The following is a 21,009-nucleotide window of genomic DNA, read 5'->3' on the forward strand; positions in this document are numbered from 1 at the left end:
ACATAGGCATTTTCTGTCAAGACTTGCTGAAATTCCTTCATCTATATAACTATTACATACGTTCTCTTTTCTATCTCCCTACCTTGTTGGCGATGAAAACTATAGTCTGATCCTATGCAGTCAATTCATTTCTGCTGTCGGCAGCTTTAGAATTGGCGAGGTATTCTTTTCAGACCAAGGGCTGCAGTCTCATATGAGCAGCCTTCTAGCAAAAGTGACCAAGCAACGGATTTGACTTTTACATTTGTACAACACACTTCATTCCAGCCACACAAAAGTCAGATTTTTTACATATCCCCACTTGCAGGGGACCCTGGGAGGGGAGCAACTTCACTCAGGGACAGGAACTAAGGGGACCGGGAGAGCAGGAGGAGGAATGGCTGGAGCAAAAACAGGAAGGTGGTGCAAGGGCTCCCAACGAGGTGGAGGGGCTTAGGTATGCTACCGACTTGAGCAAGGAAGAAGTGGCGCCTGAGGGTACTGCAGTAAAAAAAACTGGTGAGGATAATGACTTCATGTTTTTCTTTTAATAGCCACAAGTAATTAGGTTTTGTTGGTGGTGGGGATAGTGGTAAATAAAAGTAGAACATCCAGGGAGCTTGACTGAAATTTATCTGAGGAAATGTGCTTACACATTCCTTAATTCAAAATTTATTGACCATTAGGTGATGAACAAAACTTAAAGTACTTTGAATTATAGTTCCTCAAACTTTAGATAAACCATTAACCCCAAACAGTAGTATTATGAGCCAATATTTTTATGAAAACAAACCATCCATTCCTTAATACAAGTATAGTTTTTACTTATTTACCTCTTCAGATTCTTAATTATTTATCATGGACCATTCTCACTTGACTGTGACTTGCTTTTTAAATATAAAATATATTCTGTTTCTTATTTGGAGATTAATTAATACTATTATTATCAACAGTCATTTTAACAACTCTGTAATAACCAAAGCATCTCTTCCAGAAAGGGGTGAAGATGAGAAAGGTGAGCTGTCCATGGAAGCATAAGAGCCCTCCCTCTTCTCACCAAAACAGCAGCCAAACCTAGACTGACTCTCTTCATCTCTGTCTGTTCTCACTTGACACCTCTCTGACTAGCTGACTTTTAAACCATGTTAATGGTATCACAAAGAAGGATATGTCACTGTTCCTTGACAGCCTAACTTAGGGTTGCCATATTTCAAAAAGTAAAAACCAGGACACCCCGAAAGTTTTTGAGATTTTTAAAGACAAAAACGCAAAAAAAAAAACGCCCCGCATTTTTTCAATTGACTGCCTAAGATCCAGGACAATGCGCCACCTTTCAGAAATTCTCCCCATACGTCAACTCTGCCTTTGAAATCCCAGTAATGTCTGGGAAAATCCAGACATATGTCAGCCCTAGAATGGCAATTGTTCCTCTTGAATCCAGATGTTTCTTTAGAACATTGAAGCACCTACTGTTCTTTCTACCAGGTTACTTAGGAAACAACTTTCTTTATTTTCATAACTCCATTTAGGAAGACCATCACAGAAAAGTCATACCTCCCCATATTGTCATTTATCCTAAAAGCAAGCAATCTTTTCTATAGGCCATACGGTGCCATTCCTTTCTTTAAAAGAATAATAGAGAAAAGTATTCTCTGACTGTGAAGAGCAAGAAACTTCTTACCTGTGCAATAAAATCATTGGAGGTGCAATGTGACTTGTAATATGACTTGCTTCTTCTGGATGAAACAGTCCTTTAAAAATCCCACAAATTAAAATTGGAACAATAAAGATCACTGTGTTTGGAAATAAATTGAAAGGCAGTGTAATTATTAAAGGTTGCAATTTCATGCTCCCCCCCCTATTTATGGGAACTATGCCCCATTGAACACAGTAGGCCTATATTCTGAATTAATGTGCATAGGATTGTGCTGTAAATTCCTAACTCCGACCCCAGCCTGGCAGTCCCTGCTCAGAACTGGCACCAGGGGTTGTCTCTTGCACAGAAAAAAAAAATCAATTTTGCCTATTGGAATAGCTTGGTACACCACTTACCAGCCACTTATCTTTCCTTAACATACACCTCTCCAGGTTGACTGCTGTGTTTAGCTTGATCTGCAGGGCTAGGCTTCCATCACTTCTTTACAGCTTCACTGATATTTTTCTATGCATAATCAACAATGTTCAAAGATATGTGTCTGTGACTATGCAAAAGGGCAGTTGTTATGTATAAGAAAAGGTAGGTCATCTAAGCATTTCAATTTTTTTACACGAAAACACGTTTTTAATCCAGATTAACACAGATGCGCAACCATCCCCTTTCCTCTAACCTCGCGCGGGTGTCGGTTTAAAAAAGCGCTTTTCACAATGGCGCTTTTCAACTGCTGACGTGCAAGTCGATTGAAGGTCTCTAAAATTTATTTATTTTACTCAAGACGGTCCTGAACGGTGAAGAAAAATGGGGGTCGGCAACACGCGCCCACTCCCCAACGAATTTTTTTAAAAACCCATCCCTTTTAAAGTTTTACCTCAGCGCTGGGGGAAGTAAAATAGAGGTGTTGTGTCTTTTTATAGAGGGTTATCTTTGAAACGGTCTTCCTACGTGACAGCGCTATATGGCAGACTCTCTTGGGTTGAAAAATAAACCCAATAAACGTTAAAAATTGAAGGGGGGAGGGAGGAAAGGTGAGGAAATTATTAGGACCAAGTCCCGCCTTGGCCCCTTTTGGGTGTGGCGAAGAGCCGTGGGCGGGGTCTCTCTCTAAGGGCGCTTTCTGGAGCAGCTGCTGACATGTTTTAAAGGGAGTTGTGGGTTTTTAGTTGTTGTGGTGGGGTGTTTTTATTTATTTATTATTTAAAGGGGGGGAGAGAAAGCCTTTGTTTTCCATTTCAACGAGCTCAAAGGTTTGCCCTATAAGATGGTAAGTTAAGTTAAAAGGTGCGTGTTCCAAGTTCTTCAAGGGGCAGCCACGTTTTCTTTTCTTTTTTTAACTTCGTCGGCAAAAGAATGGCTTTTCAGGGAACCTCGAGGGCTAAAGGGAGCCGGGGCCGGTAGGGGAGCTTCCCCCCGTCCATGTAGCGAAGCGGTAACGGGATTCCTTTCGGAATCTGGTGGCGCGCGCGCCAAGGTGAGCTTTTGTGAGGGGTGGAGAGGCCGGCTTGACTCGGCCTCGAAATAGTGGCTTGGGCGAAGGCGGCTCATCCTCCGCACCCATTGAGGGGTCAAGGCTGCCGTGCGGGGGACGGGAAGAGAAGCGGGCCTCGAAAGGCTTCGCGAGAAGCCCTCGGAAAGGCCTCCATAGAGCGCGAGAAGGGAAGGCGGAGGGGTTGGTGAGGGGAAAAGGCACCATTTTGTCGCGCGGCGATTATTAGTTTTTTAATTTTATTAGAAGGCGCTGCCTCTCGCGCAAAACGGTGGAAGAAAGGAGGGTTCCCTCCCCCTCTCCTCGAATGTTTTTGTTGGGTGTCTGGAACTAGAAGAGAATAGTCCTCTCCGACGGATCAGTTAACGCTGAATTCGAGCACGCGTCTTTTGTGTGTGTGTGTGGAGCGCGAAGCGAGCGGCTCTAAACGCGCAAGAATGGCGGGCACTACCGACGCGTTCGTGCGCACGCGCATCAGGGCCTGCCGCTTTGCGACTGAAAAGAACGGTCTTAATTTGGGTTCGCTGCTAAGTAACGTGAAGTGTCTAATAATGAGCATCGGTTGGCAGTAATATCATCGGGGTGTGCGGGGCACCTGTTCACGTGATTATATGGTTGGTTTCTTTTTTGAATGAAACCTGTCTAGTAGTTACTTAACTCCAGGGACTCCTTGAGGATAGTGGCGCGGAAACGAGGGCGCCAGAGAGTCCGGGGAGAGTGGATGGAAGTAAGCGAGGCAGAGCGGGGCTTGGTGCCTCTCGGGCGGTTGAAGGGGCTCATACTTGGGGCGGGGTGGGGGGCAGGAGCCCGGCCAGCGCTGCAGGGCCACGGTAAAAGTGGGTCACCAATGCTCGGGTGGCTCCGCGGAGGTGGCCTGCCGCTCTCTGCCTGGGTGCGCCGCCAAGGAGCGTCTCCACCCCCATTCTTCAGCCCGGACACAGATCTAGCGCAGAGGGCCTTCTGGCGGTTCCCTCATTGCGAGAAGGGAGGTTACAGGGAACCAGACAGAAGGCCTTCACGGTAGTGGCACCCGCCCTGTGGAACAACAGATGTCAAGGCAATAAGCAGACATCTGAAGGGACCTCTGTTTAGGGAAGTTTTTAATATTTAATGCTGTATTGTTTTAATATTAGATTGGGAGCGGCCCAGAGTGGCTGGTGAGACTCAGCCAGATGGGTGGGGTACAAATAACAAATTATTATTATTATTATTATTATTATTATTATTATTATTATTATGTAAAAGCAGGCGAGCCCGGCTCCTTCCACCCAGGGAACAAGCCAGGGGCTGCTTTTGCATGGGGGGGGGGGAGACTGCCCCCCTCCCCGAGCAGCTGCACTTGGAGGACTTCAAATACCCTCTTCTCCCCAGTACCCCCATACTGACATCACTGACCCAGAGGAGCATCTTCGGTGCACCCAGTTTCCCTAGAGCTGCTTGGAGGGAGGGGGGAGCTTAAGGGGGATTTTGGCGGGGGAAGGTGATGCAGAGGCTCCTGGAGGAATGTTTGAGAGCTGCCCAGAGGGAGGGAAAGGAAGGCCGAGCCGTCTGGAGAGGGGCACGGTGGGGGCAGGAGGCTCCATGTCATGTGCAACAGCCTGCCCCCTCCCGCTTCCCCACTGTTTTTGCAGAGAGGAAGCTTAGATGGCTCAAGCCCGCTCCCCCAGGAGCCCTACCTGCAGATCTCAGGTGTGTATTGGCAGGTGGCAGAGAAGGTGAGTGGAAGGGGGAGCCGAGGTGAAGAGGGAGGATGTAAAGGAAGAGGCTGTCACAGGGCGCTCGGGTGCTGGCGGTGGCCCCAGCCTGGCAGGAGGTGCGGAGGCTGGTCCCCCTCGAGGGGCTTCCCTTCACTCTTTCCTAGCCAACTTTGCCTCACAGGCACAGTTTGGAAACTCCCGCCCCGGCCACCGGCCTCCGTTTGAAACTGCCTTTGCCGTGGCCCGTTCCTTGGGCTGCCCTCTTGCCTTCCCATAGCCCCCTCAGTGTACGCTCAGTTTCTCCCCTTTCCCTCCAACCATAAACAGGAATGCCATAGGGGGGTTGTTGTGCTGCCTTACTGTATGTATTTCAGGGGAATTCCCACCCCACAGTACACAGATCTCTTCTTGTCCATACAAATATGCCGAAAGCAGGAGTGGTTTTACAGGTGAGGAGGGAGGAGAAACAGGCTTGCAATTCAAATGGCAACCTGTACCTTGGGGCCAGCTGGAGATGTACTAAATATCCCCTGCCAGCGTTCTCTGGCTCAGATCAATGGTCCAGCATCCTGTTTCTTACAGTAACCAATCAGGAGCTTATGTAGCCCAGAAGGGGGATGTTAAGGGGAATGCACCTTGTTATTCCTCAGCAACTGGTGTTCAGAGGCACAGGTGGGATCTGCAATGAAAGGTTCCAGTGCTTAACGCTCCTGCTCACTGTTCCATTCAGTTAACCATGCCCTTTTCCATGATAATTTAGGCGCCAGGCGAAAATGTTAAATGAGATGACCCTCGGGGTCCTTTCCAACTCTACAATTCTATGATTCTAACAAGGCCTTCGGCTGATTTATGGCCAGTGTGGTGCAGTGGTTAAGAGCGGTAGACATGTAATCTGGGGAACCGGGTTCGTGTCTCCACTCCTCCACATGCAGCTGCTGGGTGACCTTGGGCTAGTCACACTTCTCTGAAGTCTCTCAGCCCCACCCACCTCACAGGGTGTATGTTGTGGGGGAGGAAGGGAAAGGAGATTGTTAGCCGCTTTGAGACTTTTTAGGGTAGTGATAAAGCGGGATATCAAATCCAAACTCCTCTTCTTCTTTGTGAAAAGGGCATTATCAGTTTATTAGTGTGTATTTTGTGTTCTCATTTTGTATTTTTATGCTGTAAATTTCCTAATAATAATAATAATAATAATAATAATAAATAAATAAATTTTTTATACCCCACCTATCTGGCTGGGTTTCCCCAGCCCCTCTGGGCGGCTCCCAATAAAATTAATAATGATGATGATGATGATAATTAATAAAGCAATAAAACATCAGACATTAAAAACTTCCCTAAACTTCTCTATGATCATATCTATCTATTCCATTCAGCTTCCTATCTGATCTTCTGTTTCCACTTCATCTTTCAGCACTGCAGCTTCTGAGTATTCTTAGTCCTCACTGCTTTATTTAGGCTTTTTTGTTTTAAAAGAAGAAGAGGGTGTTTTGCATTTAGGAAATCTGAGGATACCACTATCCCTCTTGTATGTGGGTGCTGGTGTTTTTGCTACAAAAGCAATGACACTGACATCTGAACAATGAAGATAAAGGAAACAAGCAGGGTCCTACAACAAAATGTTATGTGTTTTTGGGGGGAGCCTTTGAAAGTCTCGCTTCTTAGGCCAACAACTAAAAAAAGGTCAACAACTTTGGGGTCCAATAGGACCAATATTTTTCTTTTTGCGGTACAGTACTTAAAATTTTCCAATGCAACATTCTAAACAGCCATGTTGTAGACAAACTTCAAGTGAAGGTAAAAAGAATCCTGATGTTAGCTAGAAAAATGCACTTGGTATTCTGTTCTGCATGTTAGTTTTATCCACATAGAGCAGAAAATGTAATAATCAAGTGTGAAAATTCTTATAAAATTTGTTCATAGTCTGCTGCAAATCAAGACTCCCAAAACATTACCCGAGAAGAAAATGCTCAGTTGCCTGCAACAAGCCAAGGCTATGTTCTGCCTGAAGGGAAAATCATGCCAAATACCATTTTTGTGGGTGGAATTGACATTCGGGTATGTATTCTTTTTATTTTGAGCTTATTAAGATTTGTTAAAATTGCTGCATTGGTCTGTCTTGAGGACTTGGGGCAGATGAGTATATGCACAATAAAGGCACAATAAGCTTTTATGGGAACTTAAGTCTTTTTGAACTTAAGGGGACTTAATTCTGATTAGATATGCATAGGATTGCACTGAAAAACTACTCTAGCCCAGATATTACTTAAGGTTCCCAATTTGGTTGCTTTATGTGGAGGTATTATCACTAGTGCTGCTTTTAAATACATTACTCAGACTTAAGAATTATCATCTTGCCACAATAAAAAAAATTAGTGGCTGTCCATACTACAGTGGTATGTATGAGCAAATGTTTGACACATTGTAATCATAAGATCTTCAAATGCAGCTGGAGAGCTAGTAGCATTACTACTTTAGTCAAAATAGCTCTAATTTGGTGTTCAAAAAACTGCACAGCCTTTAGAAATGATTTTTACAACCTTATTTTCTCTTGGAGAAATATATTGTGCTCTGGATGCATTGAAGAAAATATATGCAGTAAGCCTCAGAAACCCATTGAGAACTTTTAGGCAGTGTGCTGCCTTCTTACATTGAGACTCAGTACTTCTCAACCTCCCCCTGCTCAAGCCAATCATACAGTACTAAGGATAATTCCAGTTCTCTCACTCATCATACAAGCCTTTCCCCCATTACCTTCTGTTCTTATGCTAGTGACTAAAGCTAGCTATTTTAAGTCTTGTTTAAGTTTTAAGATATCCTCAATCAGCAGCGTTAGAAACTGAGAGATGAAATCTAGTAGCAAAATGGCAACTTGAACCTAGGTTATGGGCACAACACCAGAATGCTTGGCGTGCTTTTTTAAATAAGAATACAAAGCTGAAAATGAATGAACTGCAGCTGAAATATTATGTTCATTTTTCACATGGTCTAGTTCTTCCCCTGCGCACCCCCCTAATATTCTTCAGAGGGTCTCTTCTCCAGTCTTCAGAGAGTAGCTGGAGGTGGAGAGGCAGAAAAAGGTCCTCCTTTCCTTCCACTCTGCAGTTTTAATCTGAAATCTTTGGCGCAGTACGGCACCCAGCGCTCATATACTGCTCACGCTAATGAAATTTCCTGTCGCAAAATGCGCCTAGAACAATGGGAGTTTGGAACACTGTCAATCAGCATATTGCTAGCACATAGAATAGGCGTATTGGCTCCATTCAGCTTCTAGCACTTTGTTAAGCAACAATAATTTATTGTTGCTGCAGGATCATAAACTGCTGAGGGTTAATTATTTTGCTGCAAACACTTTTAAAACAATTTTGAAGCCATACTTGTTAGATTCATGATACTGCAATGATTTTCACTGTTCCTTTGTTCATATGGTGTAATGTACTTCTAGATGGATGAGACAGAAATTCGGAGCTTCTTTGCACGATATGGCACTGTTAAAGAAGTGAAAATAATCACAGACAGAACTGGTGTGTCCAAGGGGTGAGTAGATTTCCTTGATAAAAATGTGACAATTAGTAAGGTGTCAGTCATACCAAATTAGCCTATTAGCTGCTAGGGTAAATGTGAATGGGGTAAGATAAGCACAGGAAGTATCAGTTGCTATTAGAGATATCAGTACATCGTAGATCTATGTGAGCTGTGAATTGGTAAATTCCAGCCATGAACACTACAAATGGTTTTAGTGTCTCTCTGATTTTTAACTCGTGTCTTTGTATTTTATTGTAATAGTGTTTTGATTTTGTCCTGCTAAATATGTTTGCAGGCCTTTGGAAGAGATTAGGTAGGAGTTTAAAGTAATCGCCTACTGTAGAATACTGTTCTTGTTTTACATTTGATGCTGCTGTGTATTTTATATCTGTTATAGTATTTTATTTTTCCCCTCTCAGACAATTTGATGAAGAGTGGGATGTAAATGCAACAGATAAAATAATACATATGTGTTTAATCAATATTGTAAGCCACTTTGTGGGATCTTGTAGCCAAAGGGTGGGATAAATCTTCAAAATAAATGGAATTTATTAAGAAGCAATGTGGCTATCAATAAATCAACTTGTCCTTGACTTTGAGAATTACAAGGAAGTGAAAATCAAGTTGAGAAATAAGTAGTGTCTCTCCACCCCCAACATTCAGGAACATAACTGCAATCATCCATTCTTCATCTCGTTAGGATTGTACTTGCCTTGATGTTTTTCTTCTAGTCTATGAGTTTCAGTTTAAGTGGTGTTACTAATGCTGAAAGGTTACACTACTGTAACTAATTTTGACTTACCTTTGCAGATATGGATTTGTGTCATTTTTGGACAATGTCGATGTACAGAAAATAGTAGAAGTAAGTTGCCATTTGGGATGTCTTGTATGTGAGAATTATCTTCAATATCCAAGGGTTCAGTTCTGGTTTGGCATGGGATCAGTAAGGGGTTCAACTTGTAAAGAGAACATTGGATTAGAGTGGCTGATCTTGGTTTCAGGTGGGATGCAAATTGTCTTTATTTCAAGAGTCTCCTTTCTACCCAAAGACTGCTGCTTCTCATTCCAAATGTTCATCTAGTAGATAACTCTGTATCTTCTTGCGTTGTGATCAGTCTGCAATACTTCTGATTATAATTTGTTTACACATAGGTTCTTAGCCTCTGTAGATATGGTTGCATTATCAAACAATACTTGCAGGTTTTAAACTGCTATTGAAAAATAATGATTTATTGATAAGTGTACATCACTCCTGAATAACTGACTTTATTCTTTGAAGAAATGAGTAAGCTTCTGTAGCTGCTTCACCAGATCAAGGTACATCAAAGTTCTTTGCTCGAATAAGTTTAAAAAGAAACTCTTCTTTGGAAATATGTGTTTAGTGTATCAGTACACTACTACTAAAAATCTTTTTTTATGTGTACGGTACTGTTCCGCCTTTTTGCTTATTTTACAGAATATATTTGCTGCTTCCAATTTGTCAGTTAACACTTCTAGAATAAATAGATTATAATAAAGAAAGTACTAATTAGAATGACATACCATGAAAGCAGTTGCGGATGCTTGTCACGTTTGTATATTCTATAGTCTGCAATGTTTAACCCAATTAAAAAATGTAGGGATCAAACTCACATAACACTTTTTTTCAGTCACAAATCAACTTTCATGGGAAGAAACTCAAACTAGGGCCTGCAATAAGAAAACACCCAAACCTATGTGAGTATCTTTTTAAACGCGTTCAACTATATCAGGTGAAACTTAATAGTACCAAACTTAATATTGTTACTATAATTTATAAGTATAAATCACAGAAATAATTATGGAATTTAAACATAAATAACTTAAACAGATTTGTACCATAGTGTGTTGTTTTGCTGATAAAACCAAATATTTTTACAGCACATTTGTAATTCTTCCCAGGGGACAGCAGGGAAGACCTGCAGAGATGTCCCAAGCTCTGCTTGCTTGTGCTAGCCATGGTAGAATGTGGTGTTCATGGGTGTTTTCTGACTTAATTGCTCTTCAGGTTGACATAGCTGAAAGGCCCAAGCATCCATGGAGTTTTGAATTCAGAAGATCTCCACTGGCAACCTGTCCTAAAACACAGTTTCAAAGCTTTCCACCAACAGGAGAACCTTCGGTGATAGCTTCCTGTTTGGGGAAAGCAGGGACTGCCAACACGGCAAAACTCTCCTCAGCTGGCAGTTCCTTTCTTTTAATAAGTCCAGTGGAGAGAGACATGCTATCCTAGTGCCCCACCCAGTTCACATAGGGTGTGTGTTTGACTGCCTCTTGTGGATGCAATCCTAAACACACTAGGGAGTAAGCCTCATTGAAGACAATGAGATTTACTACATAGTGCATGTGCATTCACAAGAGTAACTCTTGTGCATGATGTAGTTCAGTGGCATATCTGCTAGTACTGTCTGTGACTTCTATGGAACTAGAAAAATATTACAGTACCAGCTATACAATTTCTTCAGGATAAAGGAGCCTAAACTTGTATTTTAAAATACACTTGCAACTAGGCACATTTAGCTTGTGTGCATTCAGCCTTACACGCTTGGCAATTAAAAAATACCCACAAATGAAAAGGGGGTGGGCACCCAAGAAGAAAAAAAAACTTTGACAGTCAGACCCACCATTGCACCCATTGTGTTTTGACTATATGTGATTTTGGCTTTAGGTGCTATGCCCAGAATGTAACCCCCACGTAAGTTGTGGGCTTACTGTATATGAAAGTTCTCAATGCTTCCCTTGTCTTCCAAGGTGCTTATCATGTGCCACCGAGACCAGTGCTTATTAATTCACCCACACCTCAGTTCCACAGCGTTTGGAGCAACCAGGAAGCATATTTGCAGCCTCCAGCTGTGATGAGTCCTGTCACACAATATGTTCAGGTAACATTTTCTAAAGAAGGGCCTTAATACAAATGAACAACACTCCACAGCTATTTTATATTGTGGATTACTAAAAAAAATTGAATTTAAATATTTAATGTTTTCTGCATAAATGGTGGACAAATGTGACTTCAGCAGTACTACAAGAATCCGGGTTGCATGTTGTAACCATTACTCCTTGCTTCCTTGTCTGTTGCAGTGGCTTGGAATGGGTTACATTTAGCTATGTTTAAATTGGGGGTTTTTTTTCTAGAAAAAGAGGTGCCAGAACTCAGTTCCAGTTAGTTGCGGCTGAAAAAAGCCCTGATTAAAATACTTCTGAAAAATTACATGAGAACTGGCAAACATAAAATGCACGTGGGGTAAAGGCTTCATTCTCGTGACACAGAACATTTATGTAGTTTGTGCCTCCCATATGACATAAACTGTTAATCTAAACCCCAAACTGCTAATCTTCCATATTTACATCTTTCCAGAAGCATGTAAATCTTCTGAGATGTCTATCGGGGAAGGTGGGATTCTCATGAATTATTTCATATGGGGTGGGACTCTTGGTACAGTAAATAGCTGAAGTGCTAGCAGCAGCCTTTTTACCTTTTGAAACAAAGCTTTCTACTAAACTAAATGCAGCTTTGAATTTGTCGTAACTCATATGTCCCTCTTAACTAGTCAGTTCACTCAAGACAGCAGCCTTTTTATGTGGTGTCTTGCTATTAGAGCTTCAGATACAGTTATGTTTGCAGGTCCTTTCCACTTCAAATCTGGTTTAACTAAACTTATCTTAGACCTGTGGAGACATATTTGGTTTAAACATAAATGAACCAGCAGTAACTTCAGGCTCATGTTATCCTCCCCTTTACATGTGAGGGGAGGAGATTTAAAGCTTCCTGGCTTCTTGTTTTTGTTATAAAAAAAGAACTTGTGATTTGAGGAAAATATTTGCCAAGTTTGGATGTAGCAAGAAATAGGAAGTTTTAAATAACTTAAGAAGAGCTCTGCTGGATCTGGCCAAAGACAATGGCACTCAAGTTACTCACGATTCCCAACAGCTGGTATTAAGAAGTATACTGTCTCCTGTCTCCATGCATGAAGGTGAAGAGGCTGTGCCATGGTTAACAAGTCATTGTCTGCTGTTGGGTATACACCAGACCATACATTTACTAGCTAACCTGGTACTTTGCCCATGATATTTGCATTGTAAGAATATACTTTTGCCTAACAATAGGTTTTTTGTTTTTTGTTTAACTTTCAGGCGTATCCTTACGGGTCGCCAGCTTTATTAATTCAGCAACAGGTACCTGTAGGGTTTCAGCCTGCTTACAACTATCAGGTTTGTGTTCAAATACATTTCAATAGAAATACATTTCAGCCTGGTCTCTTTAATTTTAGATGAATACTTAGTTTAAATATGTCTGGCAGATTGTTCAAATTGATTTAGATTTGTGAATAAATGGCTATAAATGGTTTTAGATTTGTTATTAAATTGTTATAAGAACAATTACCAAAATGAAAGTAGTCTTGAGTGCTGTGGTGGTAGTCTATCTGAATAGATATTTCATTGAATTTACCTTTGTGGTCACTGAGATGTTTTAAGCATAGGACCTTTTTTTAAGTAAGGGACCCAGGTGGCACTGTGGGTTAAACCACAGAGTCTAGGGCTTGCTGATCAGAAGGTCAGCGGTTCGAATCCCTGCAACAGGGTGAGCTCCCATTGCTTGGTCCCAGCTCCTGCCAACCTAGCAGTTCGAAAGCATGTCAAATTGCAAGTAGATAAATGGGTACCGCTCCAGCAGGATGGTAAACGGCGTTTCCGTGCGCTGCTCTAGTTCGCCAGAAGCGGCTTTGTCATGCTGGCCACATGACCCGGAAGCTACCTGCGGACAAACGCCGGCTCCCTTGGCCTATAGAGCGAGATGAGCGCCGCAACCCCAGAGTCGGACACGACTGGACCTGATGGTCAGGGGGCCCTTTACCTTTACCTTTTTACCTTTGTGGTCACTGAGATGTTTTAAGCATAGGACCTTTTTTTAAGTCTGTTGTAAATAATCCTGACAATACTTAAAATAAAAGGGCAGTATTCACATTTAAAAGAATAAAATGCTGGCTACAGTGAGGCATGTCCTGTACAGTGAGGAAAGTCTGCTACAAAGGCAAATGCCCTTGCGCCAATGGGATTACTTAGTTGGATACAACCCTTGGTGCCCTATCCTTGTCCAATTCTGTCACTGACATGGTTTGCTTCTTCTCTCTCCTCCTCTTGCCCCTTTGAAGAGATCATGTATTCTGTTTATAGTATCCAGCTTGTTGCAAATCCTGATTCTTCATAAACTTGGTGAAAATACATTCAGATATCTGCTCACACATAGCATTATTGTGAATCTTAGGACATTTTTTTTTAAAAAAACACTTTGAGGTAAAAAAAATTGAAATAAATGAACTGTCTACTGCTAAAGGCTGCTGCATATTAAAACCTCTTATTTATTTTTTAAGGTTCCACCACAATGGCCACCTGGAGAACCCAGAAACTATATTGTGCCTCCGGTAAGAGGGTCACACTTCATGTATTTAAGCTTCATTGCTAACAACTAAATTGACCAAAAAAAATTCAGATACTGAAGTACTGCCACAATAGTGTCTCATTAAAAATGGAAGGATTTTTCTACAGTGGACGCGAGTGCTGAAAAAGGTTCCCAGTCTGTTTTTCGGCAAAGTGCTGAAGTTGTGCATCTGCCACATGTTAAAATTAAGAGTTAAATTTTATATCCCATCCTTTACACTAGACATTTCAAGAAAGCCACAAAAATCTATGGACTGGACAGCACAGTCAGGCGTGCATGAAGTGTATATTTGATTATTATTTTCCTCCTCCACTCCCTCATTCCCCTCTTCCTATAAATTCCTGTATATGCGAAATACTCCTGCTCTATTATGCCTTGGTCAGACCACACTTGAAGTACTGTGTCCAGTTCAGGGCACCACAATTTAGGAAGGATAGTGACAAGATGGATGGAACGTGCAGAAGGAGGCGACCAAGATAATCAAGTGTATGGAAACCAAGCCTTATGAGGAATGGTTGAGGGAGTTGGGTATGATTGGCTTGGAAACGAGGAGGCTCTGAGGAGATAAGATTGCCATCTTCAAATATATAGGGATGTCACATGGAAGTTGGAGCAAACTTGTTTTCTCCTGCTCTGGGGGCTAGGACCCGAACCAATGGATTCAAGTTACAAGAAAGAAGATTCCTTGGAGGTTTTTAAGTAGAGGTTGGAATGGCCATCTGTCATGGATGCTGTAACCGAAATTCCTGCATTGCAGGTGTTGGACTAGGTGACCCTTGTGATCCCTTCCAACTCTGTAATTATTGTTCTATGAAAATACTTTTTATTTACTGTCAACTATGCAAATACCCATTACTATACATTATTTCATATCTGTAATAATTTTTGTATATATACTTCAACGTAACTTTGTTAATATATTCAGAATCATTTATCTGAGTTTTTATTCTTTTATTTTAATTTTATATAATTCTTCCATGTCATACGCTTCAGTGTAAACAAAGATACAGCTCAATCCATGTTAAAAGAGTTTAAAAATGAAAATGAATAAATACTATGTTATCAAAACCTGTGGGATTGGTTTGTTGTTTATCTTCACTGGCATGGTGACTACTGGTTCTATAGTTGCTCTTATGCCAGCCTAAGGTTAAAGCTATTTTAAGAATAAGGACAGACCTTTCTGATAGCTGCCACATTCCTGTTTAATTAACCTATTCTAACAACGAGAGAGCTTATTTTGAGGTGTGTTAAGAATGCATAATAAAGTGACTGTCCAGCACCTAATAAATTATCTCGCCACCCTCAATAGTTACAACAAGCAGCATAGAGTAGTAGAGGTGGAAGGTCCCGAGTGGCTCTGTGAGTCATAGCTGTAGATGGGGGGGGGGGAGGGATGATGAGTTACAAGAGGTGCTGAAGCTGGTAGAGTAGGAGTGCTGTGCGTAGCAGTGTGTTGTATTATAATTACTGGATGGCCCATCCAACCCTTTGAGCTTTTAACTGATGTGGGAGCAAAAGCTCAAAATTTCGTATAATAGCTTGCATATAATACTCCCATTCTACCTGGAATAGACAGTGTCAATTTATATTAACTCTTCTACTTCGTATTTTACATAGGCTTATACCATGAATTATGGTGGTGATTTGGAGGTAGGCGCAGAACAGGCAGAGTGTTCTATGGCCGAGACTGCACAGTCCTGTGGAAACAGTCCACAAAAGGTACCCATGATTTCTTTCAACATCCTCAAAGGGGAACATGAGAGATGAGGAAATGCAGAGTATGAAAAAGGGGTGTGTGTGCATTGCTTCTCTCTGTTCCTGAAGTATTTAGTGGCCAAGGGTGAATAGAAATACTCTAGTTAAATGAGTTAAATGAGAAAAGGCTGCTGTCTTGCTTCATTCAGCATCTTGTCCTATGCTTGGCCTTTACATTTTAGCATTCTCCTATGCATGACCCCATTGCTGGAGAAAGTAGCATGCCAATGATAAAAGCAATATGGCATAAATTCGTTAGCATGGGATTTGTATTTCTGCTGTTGGAGGTCCTTGGCCAGACCAGAATCTACTTGATTCTTATTACACAAGATGATTAAATGCCTCAAATGGGCAGGGGGCTACAGTAGTATTCCGCCGAGTAGAATGTTCTATTCCAGAGACGTACATGTTTCTCTATGAATCATTGCTTACTGCTGAAACCTTTGACCCCAGCATGGTTTCTCTCTCTCTCTCTCTCTCTCTCTCTCTCTCTCTCTCTCTCTCTCTCTCTCTCTCTCTCTCTCTCTCTATATATATATATATATATATATATATATTTGCCATTTTGAAGTTCTATGTTTGCATGTTTGAACAACCTTTTAAGTGGAGGATGAGTCCCATAGAGGTGGGGAATGTGTCCTTCACATCTGCCCCCTGGATGGTGTATGCGGTGCTCATCTCGCTTTATTGGCATGACTAAGCTGCTTCTGGCAAACCAGAGCAGCGCACAGAAACTCCATTTACCTTCCCGTCAGAGCGGTACCTATTTATCTACTTGCACTTTGATGTGCTTTCGAACTGCTAGGTTGGCAGCAGCAGGGACCAAGCAATGGGAGCTCACCCCATTGCGGGGATTCGAACAGCCGACCTTCTGATCGGCAAGCCCTGTGGTTTAAACCACAGCGCCACCGTGTAAATATTCACAGGTCAGCAGTTTGCTACTACAGTGGTACCTTGACTACGAAGGCGATCCGTTCCGTGGCGCTCTTCGTAAGTCGAAACCTTTGGATGTTGAAGCGTCCATTTTGCGCATGCGCAAAGCGAGATTTTGCACTTTGCGCATGCGCAAACCGTGCACACCACTTCTGCGCAGGCGCAGAACACGCGCGCAGGGAAAATACTTCCGGGTTTGCCGACTTCGTAAGTCAAAACCTTTGTAAGTTGAGGCATTCGGAAGTTGAGGTACCACTGTATTTTGTTACCTCTGCATTTGGAGTTTTATTGGAACTTTTTCCATAGAATTCCAGATCAATCATTATATTTATGTAACTTTTAAACCTAGTAAAAACTCTGTTCATTCTGTCCAAACCCCGTACCCCTAAGCAAATGATACATTGGGGTTGTAAGTTATTTCTTGTTCTCTTCTCTCTGTCTTTACCTAGTTGCTAGTTCCAGAATGCAGCAATCAAGCAGATGTTGATTTTGATAATGTTATTGTTGGTAGGATCTACCTAATCTAACAAGACTATTTTCAAGACTGCTATTTGGGACATAATTTATTTAACACTAGGAAATCCTCACTGAAGGGTATTTTTTTTAAGAGAAGGAATGGTTTTAATAAAACTTGCATCTTGTGTTAGTGCTGTGGTGTCTTTCAAAGTGGCTACTATAAAGGTTACGAAAAAAATAAAGATCTGATTTTGGAGATACCAAGCTTTGCAGCAAAGGTCTTGGTACATACAACTTTTTGTACATACTGTATTGAAAATAAACTAATAAAATTTAATTACTTTAGAAATCTGTGGACCGAAGCATACAGACAGTCGTGTCATGTCTATGTAATCCAGACAACAGATTGAGGAACAATATTGTAACTCAGGAGGACTATCTTAAGGTATGAATATAATTGCAGACTACTAGAGGAGATTAAATCATTAGGGCAGCAACTCTTAATCACTTGAATTTTATTAGTTTGTTGAAGCATTGGGTCAACTAACTTAGTCAGAGTAGACCCATTTAAATTAATGTACCTAAATTGGTCATGGTAATTAATTTTGATAGAGCTATTCTGAGTAAAAGTAAGTTGAAGCCAACCTTTAAAGTTTACTGCTGCTCCTGTTTGGGACCTAAAGAAAACAGGATAATTGTGTGTTCTGACTGTAGTGACAACTACAAATAAACACCTGCCTTCATAAGCCTTATTGCCACATTTTAATTTGGCATTGAAATGGTCTTACTAAATACAACTGTTTAGGCGATGGTAGGGCTGGGCGATAAATGGTTTGCAACATCATAATATATCACCAGGTAAATATCTCGATATATCACAATATATATCTACGGCGGCAGAAGGCCTTGCTGGGGCTCCCCACAGTGGCAGAGGGTTCCACCGTACCTGCCTGCGGTTGTGGAGGGTGCACTTCACTTCACCGCAGCAGCAGAGGGCCTTGCTGGGCTTCCTTGCGGTGGCAGCGGGTCCCACTGTACCTCCCTGTGGTGGTGGAGGGTACACCACGCTTCCCCATGGCAACAGAGGGTCCTGCCATAACTCACTGCAGCTGCAGAGTGTGCTCCGCACTTCCCTGCAGCAGCAGAGGGCCTTGCCATGCCTCACCATAGTGGTAGAAGGTCCCGCTGTACCTCTCTGCAGTGGCAGAAGGTGTGCCACACTTCACCCAGCAGCAGATGGTCCCGACTGTACTCCGCAGGGAGAAGGGTGTGCCGGGCTTCCTTGCAGCAGCCGAGGGACAGTGTGGAGGGCCTTAAAATGGATTCTGTGCATGCATAAGCCCCCAGAGTTCAACTAAACTTCTACTTTCTGGGAGTAAGCCTCATTGAATTAAGTAGGGCTTGCTTGTGAATAGAATTTTCAGTAAGCTTGCACTGCTTACTGAAAAACACCCTATGCATCATTCTCACATAGTACCCAAACTCCCATTTCAGCATAAGGCAGCCAGCTAAATCTTCTCCCCCCTCCATTCCCCATGCAAAAAGCCCCCCCCCAAGCCCTCATCCCACCAAATTCTCTATTCAGCAAGCAAGGAAGCAAGCAAAAAGATAGTCTCCTTTAAATAAATAAAGCTTCCTTTTTGATATGGAGGAAAGCTATTTAGGGGAAATCAACAACATAAACACCACCAGAAAATATAAATTCTTCCCCCTGTTTTTTACACTGGTGGGGGTGTGAGGGAAGAAAGAAGTGCTTTCCAGTTCTTTGTTTACATTCTTTGTTTACTCTGCCACTGGATCTTTTGATTGTCTAGCATGGGATATTCCTCCTGGATTGTTAGCAGGCTCTGCAGAATTAGTTGAGCTCTACACCATACCTGCAAATTATCTGTATAGTATCAGTTCAGCTGAACTATCTGGAAAGCTGTTAAGTCTCCACCTTTCATTAACAGGTATATTGCCTTATTGAAACACTTATCAGGATCGAAAATAAATAAATCCTTCCAGTAGCACCTTAGAGACCAACGTAAGTTTGTCATTGGTTTGAGCTTTCGTGTGCTCAGATACCAGAAGTGTGCATGCACACAAAGCTCATACCAATGACAAACTTAGTTGGTCTCTAAGGTGCTACTGGAAGGATTTTTATTTATTTACTAGCTGGCCCAGCCATGCATTGCTGTGGGTTTTTGTGTTAAGTGGACCTTTTTCTGTTAATGGACCTTCAGTCTCTCCCTTCAGAGTCCCCTCACCTGCCCTGTCCCAACCCCGACTCCCCTACTGTAAAGTTTCAAAAATAAGACTCCCCCACCCACGCGTGTCCCTGAAAATGTCCCCACCCCCCACTGCTTTGACTGACTCAGGGTCCTACCTCCCCCCCCCATGGCTATGGGGTCCCCCTTTGTTGTGCCTCATCCCTGTGATTCCCTCACCCTGTGAAAGGCCCATATTCTGTTTGTTTTTGCCTGTGGCCTACTGGGCAATGTTGCGGCCTACTCAGTTTTCCCTGTCCCAACCCACCCACCACTACTACTTTGGCTGACTCAGGGTTCTCCCTCCCCCCAATGGCTACGTGTCCCCCCCTTTGTTGTGCCTCATCCCTGTTCTGTTGGATGCTGCTGGAGTCTTCAGAGCTTCTGGTGATGACATCTAATTTGGGCGCCACTTTTTTGTGTTTAATCATTATTTTAGGTGTGAAAAGTGTGGGTTTTTTGATATTTTTTTATGCTAGATCCCTAGATGGGCATGGAATGTTGTCGCCAAATTTGTTACATTACGGTTCAGCAGTTACGGAGAAAGGCTCGCAGTGTAGGCGCGCGCAATGCCTACATTTTTATATATATTTTGTTGCAACTACGTCAGACCAGCATGGGTACCTACCTATAACTTATCAGGATGTTATTTCAATACCAGTAGATAATGATGATTTATAGCACAGCCTTGGACAAGACGATGGTTATCTCAGAGCAGCTTCACACACCACAAGGAAGCCACACTAGAGATGGTGCAAGTTACTTCATTCACATCCACATTTTAAATACTGTTATAAAGAGGAGACTTGCTGTCTTCATGAGAAGATGCATGTGTCAAAGCAGTGCAATTTCTTCTCTTTTCGCAGTGGCATTCTTTATATACTTTACATGAAAAGATGCCTGAAAAAGGAATTGTTCTCTAAAGCTAAATTTTTTAACTTTATGAAAAGTATAATTGTGCTCTAATTTCTCTCTTCTTTTTCTCCCTCCCCCTTGCCACCTTTGTAGGAGAAAAGGGCACATCATTTTAGAAGAAGCAGAGCTGTACTCAAATCTGTTTGATTTAATGACACTGACCTGAAGTGCTTCATCTATTGCGTTTAAAAGAGAGAGATTACATACATACATATATAAAAACGCACATGACAATTATGTAGCCTTATTGGCAAAAGTTATTTCAAGTTGGAGTTCGTTTGAATTCTATGTTATCTATTTCTAGACATGTTAGAATGTTGTGTGTTATCTATTTCTAGAAGTGTTTGTTTTACCTTGTCTAGATGTTTCACTGTTCTAAATTTCTAACCAGAAAACTTAATGAGTTCAGTTTAAAAAAGAGAGTTAAGTTGTGTTTATTCCTAAGCTTTAAAATATGTATGTTTCTGCATGTTGGCAGTTGCTTCTAACATTTTAACTTGTACCTTCAGTACTTTTTATTTACTTCCAGCTCACACTTAAAAAAACGAAGTTTTTTTTGCCAGAGGTATTTTTAGAACTGTACTTGAATCAGGTGAAGACATCCAGTTGCAACTCAATTAGTGCCAGAAGTACATAAGTACAGTGTTGCCTTAAAAATTCAATCAATGGGGACTTCATTCACTGTGTGTGCTGCTTAGTTTTATCAGTTTGAGAACTGATAATTAAAACTGTACTCAAGAATGTAACTTAAAAGGTATTAATTATACTTGGTGAGTTGCACTTTTTTTTTATATACTGAGCCATCTTGGCTAATAGCCATATCTTAAAATTGTGGAAAGAATGAGTACAATACAGTGTGATCTTGTGCTTTTTAAAACTGGTCACCAACTTTAAATCAAAGA

General features: G+C 41.8%; 1 protein-coding gene across 1 annotated transcript; it reads left to right on the forward strand.

Moving 5' to 3' along the window:
- Positions 1 to 6,802: 6,802 nt before the first annotated feature.
- DAZL (deleted in azoospermia like) lies at positions 6,803 to 20,254 on the forward strand. The gene is made up of 10 exons (XM_035129981.2): positions 6,803 to 6,874; positions 8,262 to 8,353; positions 9,152 to 9,203; positions 9,991 to 10,057; positions 11,111 to 11,241; positions 12,494 to 12,571; positions 13,732 to 13,782; positions 15,417 to 15,518; positions 17,290 to 17,388; positions 20,201 to 20,254. The coding sequence occupies exons 1-10, from the start codon at positions 6,836 to 6,838 to the stop codon at positions 20,252 to 20,254; spliced, it is 765 nt and encodes a 254-aa protein (XP_034985872.1). The 5' UTR covers positions 6,803 to 6,835.
- The last annotated feature ends 755 nt before the right edge of the window (positions 20,255 to 21,009 follow it).

This window comes from Zootoca vivipara, chromosome 12 (assembly GCF_963506605.1).
Source record: "Zootoca vivipara chromosome 12, rZooViv1.1, whole genome shotgun sequence".
NCBI lineage: Eukaryota > Metazoa > Chordata > Lepidosauria > Squamata > Lacertidae > Zootoca > Zootoca vivipara.